The 19,268-nt window shown below is 38.2% G+C and overlaps 1 protein-coding gene across 1 annotated transcript in view; it reads right to left on the bottom strand.

The window, feature by feature from the left end:
* CUBN (cubilin) overlaps positions 1–19,268 on the bottom strand; it is a 257,101-nt gene that overhangs the window by 83,095 nt on the left and 154,738 nt on the right. The window contains exons 37-44 of the mRNA XM_065921175.1: positions 14,530–14,735; positions 13,441–13,625; positions 11,560–11,752; positions 10,270–10,467; positions 5,220–5,366; positions 3,636–3,826; positions 3,297–3,480; positions 1,189–1,363 (exon numbers count right to left, since the gene is read on the bottom strand). Of these exons, the coding sequence (XP_065777247.1) occupies positions 1,189–1,363; positions 3,297–3,480; positions 3,636–3,826; positions 5,220–5,366; positions 10,270–10,467; positions 11,560–11,752; positions 13,441–13,625; positions 14,530–14,735 (1,479 nt within the window). The remainder of the gene's footprint in view (positions 1–1,188; positions 1,364–3,296; positions 3,481–3,635; positions 3,827–5,219; positions 5,367–10,269; positions 10,468–11,559; positions 11,753–13,440; positions 13,626–14,529; positions 14,736–19,268) is intronic.

Below are 19,268 nucleotides of genomic sequence, written 5' to 3' on the forward strand. Positions count from 1 at the left end.
GCTCCTCTGTCCACGGGGTTTCCCAGGCAAAAATACTAGAGTGGGTTGCCATTTCCTTCTCCAGGGAATCTTACCAACCCAGGGATCGAAACTACGTCTCCTGCATTGGCAGGCAGATTCTTTACCACTGAGCCAGCAGGGAAGCTCCAAAATCAACCCCTAGGAGTTTCAGAACCCAAGTATTTTGTTTTACATGATGTTATGACACATTTCATGAGACAAAGATGAACTCTGTTGACAGCCCTGTAAACGAGCTTATGGAGAATCTCAGCCAGAATTCTGTGTCCATAAAAGAGGACAGGTATTTACCCAATCTTTCTTGAGAAAGTCAACCAGCCAATTAATGCTCAGTGAGGGGACAGTGGCTTTATATCAAGAGTCCAGAACTGATAAACAAAAGCTCTCATACCTAAGCTTTGTACCACACATGCATGCATACAAGTGTATACATGCTTTTGTTAAACTAAGAGAAAAATACAGAGCTTTTTTCAATCTCTTTATGTTCAACATAGTAAGACATAAACTCTCTGGTTTGTAATCTTTAATGATTCTTATTAAACAAGAGATTGGGAAATTGGACTGTCCTTGTTTCTAGTCCTGTTTCTAACCCTAGTGACCCCTGGTGTCACAAATTTCCATTTGTTAAAGAGGCATTTTATCATTTATGACACCGAGTGTGAGGCTGGGCAAATAAATACTTGTCTACCAGAGACACTCTATTTTTCCTGTGGGAGGAAGAAGAGATGACATAAATCTCAGACAGCCGTCCTCCGAGTCTCTTGGAGGATGTGCACAGGGTCAGGAGGGATGGTATCTGTTTACATCATCTGCTCAGCTGATGGGAGGGTGATGGGCAGGCGAGGTTTTCAGCTTGAGGTGTTAACATTTCCCTTCCCCATCCCTAGATTTCCTTAGCAGTAAATGCTGCTGAGAAAAGCAGATGGACAAGAACCTACTGTACAGCACAGGCAGCTGTTTTCAATATCACGTAATAACCCATCATGAATATATATATATATACTGAATCACTGCTGTACGCCTGAAACTAACACAATATTGTAAATGAACTACATTTCCATAAAAACTTTCAGAAAAGACAAAAAAGCAGTAGAAAACTGTTCTCAAATGTGACAGCTAAAAATAAACACCAACTCTGGATAGCAGGAAAATTAAACAGAGGCGACCTACTTGGGTGTTACTTCGATACTGAACTGGCCTTCAAACTGCAGTCGTATGAGTTTCCCGGGAGGAGCAGCTATAAGCCAAATACAGTCAGCGTGCTGGGGATAATGGTCAGGATGGTTGGGGGAGGTTACGTATCCAGTAGAATCAGCATTATGGATGTAAATATTGCCCCCACAGGCTGTCAGGAAATACAGGGAAATCAGTCTACAGTCTGGAGAAAGGATGCAGGCAATGGCCACATTCATTTTTAAAAGTCTCTTTATCTGTATTTCCAACCTCAATTTCCTTTCATCTGGAATGATCCTCCGTTTCTTTTTAAGCAAATACATTCTGAATTTGCTATCAAGGGAGCTACCACATGTGTCATTTTTTAATTTGCTAAACCATATATTCTCAGCAGAAATTTCACTCCTCCTTAAAGCCAATCAATTATGCAATGGTTTGGTGGTTTGCACAGTGTGAAACCCTTTGTAAATGTTCAATTAATAAATTAAAATATCAATTAATCCAGTGACAAAGAAAGCATCAAGCACAGGGACACAGAAATCTCATCGACCATATAGAAGGATGTTCTTGGAGGATGATGGGGTAGAATGAGGCTAATTTGATGCCAAAAGTTGTTCACTGAATAACGTGTTAAAAGCTGAGAACAGGAGTGGCCAAGAAGTAGGTGTGGTGGAAAGACAGCTAGGGAAGTAGAGCTGACTATAGTTGGGGGAGATGCTTGAATCAGAAAACTGAGATCAACAAGAGTGATCATATTGCAACCAGTTTTGAAATCTTAAAAGACTTAAAAGACTTTTAAGTCTGATATTAAGGCAGAAAGATGGGGAAGTGATGATAACCATTCTTTCGTGAATAGAGGACCCACAAAGCAATGATAAAATTATAGTGTTTGCAAATAGACCCTTAGTGTACATGAATTCCAACTAAATATTGACTTTGAAAATATAATTCAAGACAGTCTACCTGGGTAAAGTTGGAAAAGCAGAGTTCTGGGTCTAGTTACTAAACACGAGGCACTAGGACTCTGGAAAGTCTCAAGGCCATGTGAAATCCTGACCATTCACAACTCAGCACCAAAGCTGAGCATGGAGACAGCGAGGGACAAGAAACTCGCTGCCTAGAAGGTGGTGCTGCCGGTGTCACAAAGCTGTGTTGTTAAACGCTCCCTCCAAGCACCAGCGTTATGTGTGCTGGGAAGAGAGAAAAGGATGTTCCTGGTGGTCATGGAACCTGTTGGAGGGATGAGATGATTTTCTATGTCAGCTGGTGGACATTTATTTCCTCTCCTCTCCCCATTTCCTTAGAGTAGGAAATTATGCTGATGTTTTAAATTCTCATATTTTGGAGAATGTGCCATAAAACACATGGCTTTATTTAGATGAATATATATTTTGAAATATATCCAGGAATCTGAGACTGAGGTCATACATAGGATTAAACCAAAATTAGAATTATCTCATTTTAAGGAACCAAAGACTCACTCCCTACTGACACTGCTCCCTCTCTTTTTTGAAGCTTGTTTACTTATTTATCCAATTAAATGTTATCTAAAGCAAATGTCACAAAAATCAAATCATTACAGCAGAATTAAATAGAATTACAATCAAGTATAATTAAGTCAAGATCATTACTACACTATATAATTAGATGGGTAATATTAGAATCAAAGGATTATACATTCATCTAAAAAGAAGCATACAAATGATTATAAAACAATGTAATTATCATTCTTACAAGGTTTATGCAACCAAATATAACTTATAATTAGACATTTTATAATGGAAAAGTACGGGGAATTTCAGGGATCACTAAGATCAGCTCAATTTATACTCATGTAGAAGTTCACTTTGTTCATTTTCTTGCACAATCTAAGCCTCACCTTACTTATCTAGAGAATGGGAACAATGAAAAGATGTAGTCATGATGAGGTAGCAATGTATCCAGCACAAAGTAAGTGCTTGATAATAGGTAGCTATTCTTAATAACATCATTATTCTTAGTTCAGAAAAAAAAAACTATATATTTTTTCCTCAAATCTATCTAAACAAGGAAGATCAAGCAATTGCAGGAAAAGTATAGACAAAATTCTCAGTGAAAACACTTACCCAAACTCTTTGCCTCGTATGTGATCTTAAATCCTTGCCCTTCATTACTATTATCAGAAATAAACTGAACAAACATTTGATTATCCGAAGTGAACAGAGTGGATGAAGGGTGACTGCCACAAAAACGACCATTTCCTCCATAGGGACCCAAGGGTGGAGAAGAAAGATCAGGTCCATTTTTGAGCTGAAAAGACAAATCAAAATCGCACAATTACCTTCATACTGATGAAGACAAGGTATACAGGTTTTATCAACTTATAGTCCAAAAGGAAAAAAAGCATCATTTTGTTATGAAGTGTGTAGAAGAAGTAATCAGAAAAAGCAGCAAAAAAGACCTACCACCAAGTAATCCCCCTGGTTGCAAGAGGAGTCTCTGTTTGGAATCTGGAAGGGCTGTTCAAAGTGGACAGCAATGGTCAAGCCACTCTGGACCTGGACGTGCCAAGAGCAGTTGAGACTGGGTGTGTAGGTCTCAGGGTACCTGGGTGATGTGATAATCCCCCGGTCTGCGTGCAAGTATCCACCACAACCTTGCCAAGAAGAAACAAAGATTGCATTTAGATAACACTCGAAACTGGACTTCGATGCTTTTCCTGTTTGTCTTGAGAATTTTCAAAGTGTAGGCAATAGAAATGTGATTTGAAACTCACTTGCAGCCAAAATGCCGGAAACAATGAGCACAACAAGCACGGATGGAGCACACGCTCCTGGGTCCTCATTGTGCTTTTGTTAGTAAGATAGGGAAGTAGAAGTCAGCAGGAGAGACAAATCCCTTAACTTTCATGAAGCTTTATAGACAAGTCAGACACCCAGCAAACACATATGTAACACGTGAGGTGGTGATAAGTTTACAAAGAAAGATGAATTAGGAATGGGAAAATGGAATTATATTGTCTGGAGCAGTTAGAGAAGGCCACGTAACTGTGGTTATACTTGAGCAGAGATCTGACAGAAATGGGAGCTCAACATCCTAAGTGAAGTCAGTCATCTGCCAGCTATCAGGGACCCACTGGAGCATCGGTGTGTGAGTGCAGAGGGCTCACACCACTAGTTAAAATGCAGCAGTGGAAATTTATCTTAGGTCCATCTAATTCCAAAGCCCATTGTTTTAAACCATTGCACAGTCAGCCCCCCTTGACTGTAAGGGTGATCATTTATTTTCAATTGCTCCCTACTCTCTAATAACCATACAAAATAGTGGGGAAAATATTCATGTTTAATGTCTAGATTGATAATCTACTTTAAAAATTATATTTTTCAGTTACAAATATGGGGGTCTTCAGATACTGTACTTTCTGTAGGCTACTTCTTTAATCCAGTTTGTGTTGAAAATGATGGTTGGAATTCACATTTTGTCAAGTGTTCAAATTATTGATCATACTCCACATGACAGCCTCCCATTTCCAGTGCATCTTCTTGGACTCACCAAATTCATATTTCAAGAGCAGCAAACTCTTCCTGCCAACCTTTAAATGAATCATTTCAACCAAGGGATTTACAATGATTTCTCCTATATTACTTTGACTGGTTATTTCTTAGACTGAGGATAACTCTGACTTATTGCTCCTCTGCTGTGTTATGGATATGCACTGTCTTCTGGTTCCAGCCATCACCTGGGTTGAAATATTGTTTTAGATATCTTACTCTTAGACTTATTATGGAGAGAAGATGCCCCACCCAGAAACCTGAAGGTGGAGGATCCTTCTGTACAATGTGACCAGTTTTTTTGTTTGTTTGTTGATCAGGACTTAGTACATGACATCAGGATAACTCTTCCTCCCCAGAGGCTAGGCAGAGACGTGTGCACTCTGATTTAGAATCTGTGTCTTGGCATTGAAAAACAAGCAGAGTGTGTTAGAGAGACAGCAAGAGACAGGCAAGGTGAGATGAAATGAATTAGAACAAATTAAGAGAATATATTACTCTTGTGGAAGGACGCGTTAAAGCCTGCCCCAGTTACACTGAAGTCCGACGTGAAGTGGATCACCATGTACTCTCCAGTTGACCGGATGGGTCCAGGGACCTCTCTGCCACAGAGAACGGCTAGCTCCTGGGCCATGCTGTTGTCTCCTATGACCAAGGAAAGGAAATGTCAGTGTGAAAACATGCTGACTTATGAGTCATCTCCACAACTTATTTACAAAACAGAAAGAGAGAAACAGATGTAGAAAACAAATTTATGGTTACCATAGGGGAGTGGAGAGGAATAAATTGGGAGATTGGGATTAACAGATATACACTACTATATATTATTAAACAGATAATCAATAAAAATCTACTATTAATACATAGCAAAGGGAATTCTACTCAATACTCTGTAATTACCTATATGGGGAAAGAATATTAAAAAGAGTGAATATATGTATATGGATAACTGATTTACTTTACTATACACCTGAAACTAATACAACATTGTAAATCAACTGTACTCCAATGAAAAATTTTTTAAAAAGAGTCAGCTCCACCACCAGTGCAACCCAGCAGAAGCACCTCATACATCATTCTCAAAACACCCCTATTCCTAGGAGACAATGAGATTATCAGATACAGGTATACTCCAGGGGTTACATCATTCTGGTTTGTAGTGGGGCTGTCTGCCTTTTCCTTTACACTATTTAATAATGACTTTTTTTTTCCAGTTCCACTGCCTTTTCAAACACTGGTTGACAGCTCCTCCTGGAACTAAAACTCAAAACAAGAGGATGTGGGACTGGGAAGTAATTGAGGACCAGGGCTGATGTGTGCATCAGACACTAAACTAAGCTATTCTGACTGCTGAAGGTCAAGTATCCAAAAAAACAAAACATTTGATTCTTCATCTGCAGATCAATGCTAGTGTTATAAGGTCATTTGCCCACAATTGTGCCTCCACTTTCAGAGGGTTTTTCTTTTTCCTTTTCATTTCTTGGTTGCTCATTGTTTGTTCTGCCATTAAAAGAACACACTTCTGTCCATGTGCAGAAGATGAAAAAAAGCTAGTGTCAGCAAGCGTGCACTCCAGAAACACCAGTGAGGGCTGGGTCACCCCATGGCCCTTTTCCCTTTGGCTTCTCTCAATTGTAAATATTGATCAAAACAGCTGTTTCAGTTAAAGCCTGAATGGAGCAAAGGGGATTATAACAGACTTGGATGCCTTGACTGGGAAAATACATTGCTTTTTTCCCCTAAGGTACAGAATTAATGAATTTCAAACTTAAAAGATACATAGAAATAGAATATAAGACATGAGGAAGTTGACCTTTTCACTCAACTAGCAAAATGGTTCTTTTTTGACATTGACCACAACTTGAAACTCACTGGTTACTAGCTAGTTTAGAAAACAAGTTTCCGAATGTAGTGGCACAGTTACAAATACCTGGCATTCTTTAGAGGAGTTCTGACTTCTGGTAATTATGCATTATTTTATCATTCAGAAGTTTATCTGTAACTCCTCTTGCATTTTTATCTTCATTATGCTAGTTTGCTATATATTTCAGCCCAAATCTGTTGACTTAATTTCTAATTATCTGCATTAGAGAATTTTGAAGCTTATTATATGTTGTTACTTATTTCACAAGTGTATATTTTATCTTTCAGTGAGACTGAGTTGGGTCTATTGATTTTCATTTCTTTTCTAAAGAAAGAATAAAAGAAGGAGGAAAGATGATACTTCCTCTGGGCAATGTGCTTAGAGGAGACTGTTGATAGGAAAAAGGTAGAAAGCTGTGGTTTACCATGTAAACACGAATATATGATTGACCTGAGTCTTCACCTACTGCCCAGCTCCTACCCTACAGCAGGAAAGGAAAGATCCTCTGCCATTTGATTTTTCCTCACTGTAATTAGCAGGGGGGGTCTATGGTTGAGGGGATAAAGGAGACATGAAAATGCACATTAGACACCTGTGGGCCAATAGCAAACATGTATGTTTGGTCCAAAAAAATGCTCTGAAGCATTTTTCAGTAATTGCCAACATTTAATAACTAGGAAATTTATAGAAAATTCTATGTTTCTTGCATCTTTAGGGAAATAAAATCCATAATGACGAGCCCGCACTCCTAATTCAGTTCAGTTCAGTTGCTCAGTCATGTCTGACTCTTTGCGACCCCATGAACTGCAGCACGCCAGGCCTCCCTGTCCATCACCAACTGCTGGAGTCTACCCAAACCCATGTCCATTGAGTCAGTTATGCCATCCAACCATCTCATCCTCTGTCATCCCCTTCTCCTCCTATCTTCAATCTTCCCCAGCATCAGGGTCTTTTCAAAGAGTCGGCTCTTTGCATCAGGAGGCCAAAGCATTGGACTTTCAGCTTTAGCATCAGTCCTTCCAATGAACTCCCAGGACTGATCTCCTTTAGAATGGACTGGTTGAATCCCCTTGCAGTCCAAGGGACTCTCAAGAGTCTTCTCCAACACCACAGTTCAAAAGCATCAATTCGTTGGCGCTCAGCTTTCTTTGTAGTCCAACTCTCACATCCATACATGACCACTGGAAAAACTATAGCTTTGACTAGACGGACCTTTGTTGGTAAAGTAATGTCTCTGCTTTTTAATATGCTATCTAGGTTGGTCATAACTTTCCTTCCAAGGAGTAAGCATCTTTTAATTTCACGGCTGCAATCACCATCTGCAGTGATTTTGGAGCCCCCCAAAATAAAATCAGACACTTTGTCCACTGTTTCCCCTTCTATTTGCCATGAAGTGATGGGACCGGATGCCATGATCTTAGTTTTCTGAATGTTGAGCTTTAAGCCAACTTTTTCACTCTCCTCTTTCACTTTCATCAAAAGGCTTTTTAGTTCTTCTTCGCTTTCTGCCATAAAGGGGGCATCATCTGCATATCTGAGGTTATTGATATTTCTCCCAGCAATCTTGATTCCAGTTTGTGCTTCTTCCAGCCCAGTGTTTCTCATGATGTATTCTGCATATAAGTTAAATAAGCAGGGTGACAATATACAGCCTTGACGTACTCCTTTTCCTATTTGGAACCAGTCTGTTGTTCCATGTCCAGTTCTAACTATTGCTTCCTGACCTGCATACATATTTCTAAAGAGGCAGGTCAGGTGGTCTGATATTCCCATCTCTTGAAGAATTTTCCACAGTTTGTTGTGATGCATGCAGTCAAAGGTTTTGGCATAACCAATAAAGCAGAAATAGATGTTTTTCTGGAACTCTCTTATTTTTTCGATGATCCAGCAGATGTTGGCAATTTGATCTCTGGTTCCTCTGCCTTTTCTAAAACCAGCTAGAACATCTGGAAGTTCACGGTTCACGTATTGCTGAAGCCTGACTTGGAGAATTTTAAGCTTTACTTTACTAGCGTGTGAGATGAGTGTAATTGTGCGGTAGTTAGAGCATTCTTTGGCATTGCCTTTCTTTGGGATTGGAATGAAAACTGACCTTTTCTAGTCCTGTGGCCACTGCTGAGTTTTCCAAATTTGCTGGCATATCGAGTGCAGCACTTTCACAGCATCATCTTTCAGGATTTGAAATAGCTCAACTGGAATTCCATCACCTCCACTAGCTTTGTTCATGGTGATGTTTCCTAAGGCCCACTTGACTTCACATTCCAGGATGTCTGGCTCTAGGTGAGTGATCACACCATCGTGATTATCTGGGTCGTGAAGATCTTTTTTGTACAGTCTTCTGTGTATCCTGCCACTTTTTCTTAATACCTTCTGCTTCTGTTAGGTCCATACTATTTCTGTCCTTTATTGAGTCCATCTTTGCATGAAATGTTCCCTTGGTATCTCTAATTTTCTTGAAGAGATCTCTAATCTTTCCCATGCTATTGTTTTCCTCTATTTCTTTGCATCGATTGCTGAGGAAGGCTTTCTTATCTCTCCTTGCTTTGGACCTTAACTGGAGAGAGATCTAGAACCCATATGAGAGTTTCTAGTTTAGTTGATCTGGGGTGGAGCACTGAATGTGTATCACAAACAAGTTCCCAAGTGCTACTGATACTGCTTGTCTGGGGATCAAACAGTAAGAAACGCTGACAAGAGGACATGGCCTCCCTCTTCTCTGTTCCATGCAGATTGCGAAGTTACAACTCTGTACATCTTGTACTAAAGCATTAGTCACACCTCTCAGTCCCTATCTAGCATTATTACAAGAAAAAAATGAAAACTATTAGCCCTTAATTCTACCCATTCTGGGGGCTTCCCTGGTAGCTCAGCTGGTAAAGAATCTGCTGACAATGCGGAAAACCTAGGTTCAATTCCTGGGTTAGGAAGAAGGGAAAGGCTACCTGCTCCAGTATCCTGTCCTGGAGAATTCCATGGACTGTATAGACCACTGAGTCACAAAGAATCTGACACAACTGAGTGAGTTTCATTTTTCAACCCATTCTACCCAGAGATTCAGTAGACATGGAAAACTGAATACACTGAAATTATAAGTACTTTTCATACTAGGATCTTAAAGCCATAGATATAACATATCAGGATTGATTTCCATAGCCTTTAAATGAGAAAGCAGCACAACCTGGAAACTCAGATCATAATTTCCTACTTAAACCAGATGCAATGTTTCCTAATGCCCTCCCTGACAAAGTGTGTAGTGTGTGAATTATCTTGCTATGGGCAATTTAATATTTTCCTTGTGTTCTGTAGTTGCTATTGTTGTTGTTCAGTTGCTAAGTTGTGTCTGACTCTTTGTGACCCTATGGACTGTAGCCCACCAGGCTCCTCTGTCCATGGGATTCTTCAGGCAAGAATACTGGAGTGGGTTGCCATTTCCTTCTCCAGGGCATCTTCCTGGACCAGAGATCAAACCTGCATCTCCTGTACTGGCAGGCTGAGTCTCTACCACTGCGCCACCAGGGAAGCCTGTGTTCTGCATAAATGTAGCCAGTTCTAGTATCTCATGATTCCACACAAACTGGATAAAGGTAGTAAACAAGCATGATTATAACTGAATGTAACTAAATATGTGTCAGGGTTGAAACTTGGTAGTTTTTTGCTTTATTTTGCTTTTTAAATGTTTCTCACCATCTCTTATCACAAGTTTATCATAGCTGCATGTGCTATGAGATTCGATGTCCAGGGAAAGGATGTTGAGTTCCACAGTAGAGTCTGGAGCCTGGATGAGCCACATGCAGTTGGCGCCATTACTGTAGCTTTCAGGCCAGCCTGGGGAGTAAAGGAAGACTGGAGCCTCTCCTGTCTGCAGGAACCCACCACAAGCACCTGCAATGAAAAGCAACAGCTTTGAAATACCGCTGGTAGAAGAGATGGTAGCACTTTAACTTTAAAACCACAGTCCTATACGGAAACAACCAAATTCAAACAAGTTTCTCAAAGAAATTTATAAATATTTTTACACCGATTCAGACAGCTATGATTTCCATAGTTTTTTTGAAGAAAAACACATTGTATTCTTCTGTTTTCACCATCATTTTGCCACTTTACCCAGTTATTGAGTGTCTATTACTTGTCAAACATGAAGTAAGCCCATACTATTATAGTTGCTCAGTTTCTTAACCATTTCCTAAAACACAGCTTACTGAGGGAATCTAACATATCTTTAAAGTAGGAAAATAAAATATAAGCTTACAATTTAGGCCACCTTTACCTTGAAACATGACAGTTTACCACCTGCTAAGTACCTTGAGAAGCATTTTTGAAGGCACACTTATAATAACAGAGGGAAAATAAAGGATATTTAATACAGAAGAAAATACTTCTGTCAGTTGATCTTTAACTATCGTGTGTGTGTACATGGTATTTGCAAACCAAACTTTCAGAGATCTCTAAAGTGGTCTCTAGAAACGGTAAGTGTGATGTCTTGCGGATACCAAGCTCTTGGTTATCAGGACTTCCCTGGTGGTCCAGCAGCTAAGACTCAGCTACCAGTGCAGGGGACCTGGGTTCAATCCCTGGTCAGGGGAACTAGATTCACATACCCAACTAAAAAAAAAAAATGATCCAACATGCCACCACTAAAGATTCCACAAGCCACAACCAACAATGATAGATGATACTATGTGCTGCAAGTAAGACCTGGAGCAGCCAAATAAATTAATTAATTAAAATAAATGTTTTTTAAGCCCTTAATTATTATGAAAATATAATGGGAAACCAGCACTTTTTGGAATAAACATGTAATCTTTATGTATTTATGAGATTAAAAGAACACCTGAACATAAGAAGGGAGGGTTTTGAGACTGCAATTATTATTCTTATTCATTTGTGTATTTGGCCTTGATTAGTTGGAATCTTGGAGATATTAGTCTACACATATCAGCCCCTATAAAGAAAGCCATTTATTACTACACAGACCTGTCGCAATGGTAGGTAAAGGTCCAACAGAGGCATTCATTGCAAACCACTCCAAAAGGAATCCTCTCCCTGAGACTGAAGAGTCAGAAGAAAACTGAAATGTCAGAGAACTTCCAGTGGAGCTGAAAGAGTCAGTTTGGGTACCACAGTAGGTTCCAACCAGGCGGGAGTGAATGCCAGCCCCATCGTAAATCTGCATGGAAAAGACAGAGAACAAAGCACTGAACTTAGGGAATCACCTCCATTTTCTTCATAAATAGAAAGTCAAAAGGATAACCTATTATAATTTTATCATAAATAAGCAAACATTACATATAAGGTTTAAAAAGAAAGTATAATGAAGTACAAAATATGATTTCAAACAATTAAATGTATTTTAAAATTGTTTCGCATTCCTGCAGAATTATATTAATAAGCATGCTCCATGTGATGTAGCTCACTATATGGTTTACAGTAAAATTTGTGGGTAGAAAAGTAGCAACCAAGATAGTTGCATAACATTGCTTACTGAACGTGCTTTGGGGCCTCAAAGGGAGGAATTAGGAAGAAAGCGGAAAAGTAACAAGAAAAAGGAAAAGTTTCATGAGAGAAAGTGGACAGGTGTCCTGAAGGAGCTCACCTGTCCATGGGTAAGTAAAGAAACAGAGTTTGTCTCCAAAGAAGTAAAGAAGCAAAATTGGCAACAACAGAAGAATCATAGCTTGCATGGGTTCAGCATACTCAAAGCTCAAGAAATCTCTTTTATTTGATTCAAAATGTTAGATTACCTAGTATTTTGTGACAATTTCCAAATACATAGTCTTGAGCACGTTTAGTTTTCTGCACCCATGAACAGATGCTATCCAATTACACTTTACATCCTTCCCTCCATCTTGTAAATAATTTGAATAAATTTGTTATAAATGTTATTACAAATTTCTCAATTGAAGCTGTAATATAAGTTCAGATTTCAAATTACCTAATAATTATGTCCAACACACTGAGCATCTATCAAGTACTGGATCCTATGTGAAGCATTGTGGACCTAAAATGAATAAGATCGCATCTTGGCCTTCAAGAATCTGATAGTAAAAAAGTCAAATCCATAGAAGCAGAGAATAGAGTGTGGTTGCCAGGAGATGGGTGAGTGGGAGATAGGGAGCTGGTCAAAGGGTACAAAGTTTCAGTAGTGCAAATTAATAATTCTAAAGATGTAAAGTAGAGCAATGTGACTATAGCTAATAACAGTTCATTGTAACACTTGACATTTGCTAACAGGGAAGATCTTATGTGTTCTCATCATACCAAAAATAAAGAAGATGGTAACTGATATGATGTATGTATCAACTAGCTTGATTGTGATGATTATTTTATAGTGTGTACATATATGAAAAGACCCAATTGTACATCTTACATATACACAGTATTTATTTGTCAAATATATCTCAATAAAGTTGGATGAAAAGTAATCTGATAGTGCTTCGGGAATTGGTACAGAAGCCAATGTCTGAATGGCAATTATCATCACAACTTTTATACTTAAATATAAGTACTTATACTTATTTTAAAATGATTGTTCAAATTTTTAGCACTCTAACATAAGAACGAACAGGGTAATGGGATATAAAATAGGATAAATACTTAATTAAGATAAATATACATGCTTAGACAAGCCCAACAGAAAAATTACAATAATGCTGAAAAAAGTTAGCTACAGAATCAAAACTAACAAATATAATACTAGAATTACCATTGTTTGGGTAACCTAGCAGGGTTATTCATTGTGTAGGGTAGACCATCTGCTATGATTTGCAAATGCTTGAATAGACAATAACTTGGATCTATCATTGCCAAAAGCAATTCACCAAAATGTATAAACACCAATTGCTCTTAAAAACTCACCTTCAATTTGTCATAATAGCAGTTAAGTGTGCCCTCCATGTCCATCTCCAAGATTCTGGCATGAATAACCTGAGATTCTTCCACATTCACTATCCACTGGTAATTGGAATTGTGGGGGTAATTTCCAGGCCACAAGGGAGAGGCAATTTTCCCATGAGTTCCCACAATGTTATCATTGCCAAATACTAGGAAGGAAACCAGGGTAGTAAATTAGACCTACTTAGAACAGCTTTTTAATCAAATGAAAGAAACAAAAGGCAAGGGGGTGTTAAAAAGGATGGACTTTTAATTGACTGCAATTTCTTTTCTCAGCACTGAAAGAAATACTGCTTCCCTTGTGGTTTCTCTACTATCTATTAATTCCTTGGAAAAGAGATGATATTGTGAATGGAATTCCATCTCCCAGGAAAGCTCCTCAGTGTGAAAACAAGCAATAGCTTCCCATGTAAAATGGGTTCCCAGACCCCAGGGGACGTGGAGACAAGGGAAGGGGCATTACCAGCCCTGTTCTATAATTTTGGTTTATTTTATTTTGTCTTACAAAAGAATGAACCATATGTTTTAAAATTATAAAAGAGAAACCGACATTTTGAATCACATGTAGAATAATAACTCATTATGAAAAAGTTGAGTTAGAAAATAAAAATATTTCATACTTTATCTTATTAGAAAAATATCCTGTTGTTAAAACATCTGAGCACTTAGGAGTATCCTAAAGTAATACTAAATGTTTTTAATTAGAAGACTATAGAGTTTATAGCATCAAATGAAACACATTTGACATAAGAATACCAAGCTGAAACCAAAATATAATAAAAAAAAAAAAAACTCTTTTAACACACTATCATAAAAAAGTTTAACTTAAAATTAGGTGGACACTAGAGTTTAAAAAGAGTACTAGAGCTACTGAGAATGCTCTCCCTGGCTCCTTATCAGCCATTCATATATAATTTAGTTTTTCTAATACATTATAAAGTAATTCCACAGAGACAATAAATAAATTGTTTTTAATGCATCACTGAAACCCCTTCTATCCTTCCTAGTTTGTAGGACACCTTCTGGAAGCCATCACTAAAACAACCAACTCACTGCTGGCAAATACAGCCTGGAAGCCCACGCCACTGCCGGAGCCATCGGAGACAAATCTGATCCACAGAATGTGCCCAACAGTGGATGAATAATTGAGGGGGAGGGCGTTTCCACAGTATCGTCCCACCAGGCGCCCAGTGGCGTTCCCTTCCCGGACCTCCACAAAATCTCTGCTGCAGTCCTGAGACTCCTCCAACTGGAAGGCTCTGATTGGAAAAAAAAAAAAACAAAAACAAAATTAGGGGTTAAATTGATCAAATAAATTTGGGGATTCTCCTCAGTTACTTGTTGAGTTGACCTGTTCACTTGTCAAATTTTTTTCTTTAACTTCAATCAAGTGTCTTTTAGCTAACTCAAAACATCTATTTTACTCACTTAACAATGCAGATGAAAAATCTTACATAGACTATTAGCTAAATGAATCCATCAATCTGTAAGATATGTAAATTTTATGTAGTTTAAACTCACAATGGTTTAAGATGAAAAGATCTTAGAACAGTTTGTCATACACACACACACACACACACACACACACACACACACACAGATTAAAAGAGAAAAATAGATCCAAAAATACACAAAGGGAGAATCAGTGTTTTCTGCACAAATGCAGAAAAGTGTTTGATAAAACTGAAGACCCATTCATCATAAAAACTCTAGAAAATTAGAAATAGAGGGAAATTTTCTCACTGGATGAGAGCTACCCACCTCTAAATATACTTAGAGCTAAAAGTTTTTAAACATTTCTTTTAAATAAGAAATAACACGGGAAAGCCTGCTCTCATCACTTTATTGCATGATATACAGAAGGGTTCTTCAGGGCAGTAAGTCAGGGAAAGGCAGAATGACTGTAAGAACTGGAAGGCAAGTGCTACCAATCAATATTTAAGAGCACTCGCTTATTCATAAATATCCACCAAGTGCCTTTTCTAGGCGCTGAAGATAGAGAAGCACACAAGACACAAAATTTTTGACATTCTAGAAAATAGAATGGCTGCTGGATAAGATAATAGGCAAAAATTAATATGGTTTCCTTATACCAGCAAACAAAAACTTAGGAACTGTACCTAAGTCAACATTCACACAACAAATACTTGTCTCTCTATTATATTGGGACACTGGGACAAGATAATGAAGAAAATAATGTTCCTTCCTTTGGGAAACTTATGTTCTAGGAGAAGTAGATAATAAACAAAGAAATAGAAATACTGTGAGGCAGTGATAAATTCTAGGAGGAAAAAGTATAGTCATTAAGGAAGGTTATTTTAGGTAAGGTGGTCAGGGTACATCCATAATTTTTAAACAGATGCCATTTTTAATAGCAACAAAAAACAAGATGCCTAGGAATAAATGTAGCAAAATATCTATAAGACTTTCATAGAAAAAATATAAACTTTTAGTGAAGGATCTAAAAGGAGACTGAATAAATGAAGAGATATTCCAAATTTAATATGAAAAGCCTTTAATATAAAGATTCTTCCAAAATCAATCTATAAATTTAGTACAATTTCAGTGAAATCAGTAAGCATTACTGCACTTATGCAAAGAATAAAACAGAAAGCAGTATTATGTAGTGTGTATGGAGACAGGGGTATGGCATCACTGACTCAATGGACATGAGTTTGAGTCAACTCTGGGAGTTGGTGATGGACAGGGAGGCCTGGTGTGTGCTGCAGTCCATGGGGTCACAAAGAGTTGGACACAACTGAGTGACTGAACTGAACTGAACTGATATATATACATAAAATATACACATAATAAAAGTATATAAACTTGCATAGAGGTGATAAACATAAAAATCAAAGCACCAGTTATCTCTGTGATGAGAAAGTATGGGAATATGGATGGGGAACTTTTGCTGCTCCATCATATTTTATTCATTTAAAATTATTTTTTAAATAAAAAGGTAATTTAGTGATTTTTTTTTAAAAAGTAAATGAAGTGAGTGCACACTGTTCTTTTTTCAGAAGTAATTAATTTTTCCCGAGAAGGACAAGATAAAGAGAGGAAGAAAGAATGGCTTAGCAAGATTAAAAAAACTGTTGAACTTCCCTGGTGGTCCAGTGGCTAAGACTCTGCGCTCCTGATGCAGGAGACTCAGGTTTGATCCCTCGCCAGGGAATTAGATCCCACATGCCTCAACTAAGGGTTCTCATGCCAAAACTAAAAAAAGATGCATGCCACACTGAGACCCAGTGCAGTCAAATAAAAATAAATTAATTTTTTTAAAAAGAAAGAAAAGAAACTCTTGGGAAGGGGGGAAAGTTCTCCAGAAGAGAAAACTTACTTCCCTGCTGTGTACCTTTCAGGTACTGCTCAACATGAGCAGGATTTCCCATGACGACAGTATGTCAGCACCCTTCAGGGGCTCTGTCTCAACTAACAGGTTAGGATGCTTCAGGAACAGCTGACTAGCCTGGAGTTACTGGAACCTCATGCCCCACTAAGGGATCAAATGTATCAGGCACACCTCTGAGGCTTCATTGTCAACCAGAGGACAGGAGCAAATTGGTCTGCTCTGCTCCACTAACAGCTTGCCCAGCCAGATATTAGCATTGGTAGGTCTCCAGCAGGACACTGAACCTGTGCCTCTCAATAATCCCATCAAGGTGGGTTATTACCATGTATGTAGATCACCTGGGTCTATATTTCAGGCTGTTTTAGCAGACTTCCCTGGTGGCTTAGTAGTAAAGAATTTGCCAGTCAATGCAGGAGACTCAGGTTGGGAGGATCTCCTGGGAAAGCAAACGGCAACCTACTCCACTATTCTTGCTTGGGAGATCCTATGGACAGAGAAACCTGGCCGGTGACAGTCCATGGGGTTGCAAAAGAGTTGGACACAATTTAGCAACAAAACAAGTGATGTAACTGAGTAGCAGGAAAAAACCAGGAAAGATCCACATCAGGCTAAATGAACCACACATTTGTCTTACCTCCACCGTCTTCCTTGACAATTTAATGCTTCATGAGACAGTTTATATCTACAATCTATCTCAATTACCAACTGAGAGTTGGTGATGGACAGGGAAGCTTGGCGTGCTACAGTCCATGGGGTCACAAAGAGTCAAACTCGACATGACTGAGAGATTGAACTGAACTGAACTGAACAATCAGTTTTGGCAAATAATTGTTCTGAATCTATCCTCAGGATGGTTGTCAAGTTTGGCTCTTAAATTCAGGCTCAGTTTTATTACCCATAATATTATCAACAATGTAAAATGTGCTAAAATTGCATTCTGATTCTCAAAAAAAAGAAAAGGTGATTATTTTTCTCTACAGGTGATTTACCAAAAACAGAAAGTGTTTAGTCACTCAGTTATGCTTTTGAAACTCCTTGGACTGTAGCCCATTAGGCTCCTCTGTCCCTGGAATTCTCCAGGCAAGAATACTGGCATGGGTAGCCATTCTCTTCTCCAAGAGAATCTTCCCAATCCAGGGATTGAACCTGGGTCTCCTGCATTGAAGGAAGATTCTTTACGGTCTGAGCCACCAGGGAAACCCAATTAACACAAAATTGCCCCTAAATCTTTTCTAGTCAAAATGTTGCATGTGGTCCAGCAGCATTAGCATCACCTCAGAGCTTGTTTGAAATGAAGCATCAGGTCCCACCAATCAACTGAATCAGAATATGAATTTTAATAAGATCCCAGATGATCAATATGCACATTAAAGTTTGACCCAAGGGTCCAGAAGATCACTAAGTTCTGGGTTTTTCTGTTTTTGTACCGGACTGGTACAAATGCTAAATGTCACAAAAGACTTTTCATTAGAAACAATGGTAGGATATCTGTTAGAATCAAATTTAACTTTAAAAAAAGTTTTATTGTTCTTGGAAGTTTCTGTTTTAGGCCAGTTCATTTTATAAGCAAACCTATCCTCTTTCCAAAACTTTGGCTCAGATCTGCTAGTAAAAATATGATGTGGAACAAAAATAGTACGATCTCTGTTTCTTATTATCTCATTTCGATTTTTGAACCAAGATCAATCACATTGTAAAAAGACTCTGCCAGCATAAAATATACTTTCTGCTAATTCCTTTAAATATCTGTTTTATAAAAAAATTTCTTTGGGGGTTTTATTTCCCCCCCTCCTTTTGTGTTACAGATTCAACCATAATTCCTCCAGTTCTTTTTCCTACTCAATTTCACCACAGTATCCACAATCCAAACCCCATGTTTTAGAACTTGACATATTCCATATGCTTCTCCCCCACCCCAAGGGAATGCTTCCAAGTGCCCATCTGGATATAGTTTAGACCAGGGCAGAAATAACTCAGAGGCCTTGCCATAAAGCCCTTCTCATTATCATCTTCATAAAGAGGAACATCTTGTATTCCACAAATTATACTTTAAAAATAAAACTCAAGCAAGGAAGACAAAATAATCAAAATTAACTTCTCATGGATGAGAAGAAAAAAAGATGAAGCATTAAGATTTGTTTATACAATAATCAGGATTTAGTGTCTATTAAAGAATAAAATGGATGAAACTTGCTTTTTGTGTTTATCTTCTGTCCTCTAGGAGGAGAGCTCAGTGTTGTCCATTTAGTTTTAATTTTGAACTGCCAAACAAGAGACTTTAGAAATGGCAGGGTGAGAGAATTAACATTCATTGGACATTAGGCATGCATCAGCCCTGTGTTGTACATTTAAAATTTAACATATGTAATCATAACTATGGCCCTATATGGATAAGATTATCCCCAAAGATGAAATGAATCTCTCTAGGTTTTAAACAAAT

The sequence above is a fragment of the Muntiacus reevesi genome, chromosome 2 (assembly GCF_963930625.1).
Source record: "Muntiacus reevesi chromosome 2, mMunRee1.1, whole genome shotgun sequence".
Classification (NCBI taxonomy): domain Eukaryota; kingdom Metazoa; phylum Chordata; class Mammalia; order Artiodactyla; family Cervidae; genus Muntiacus; species Muntiacus reevesi.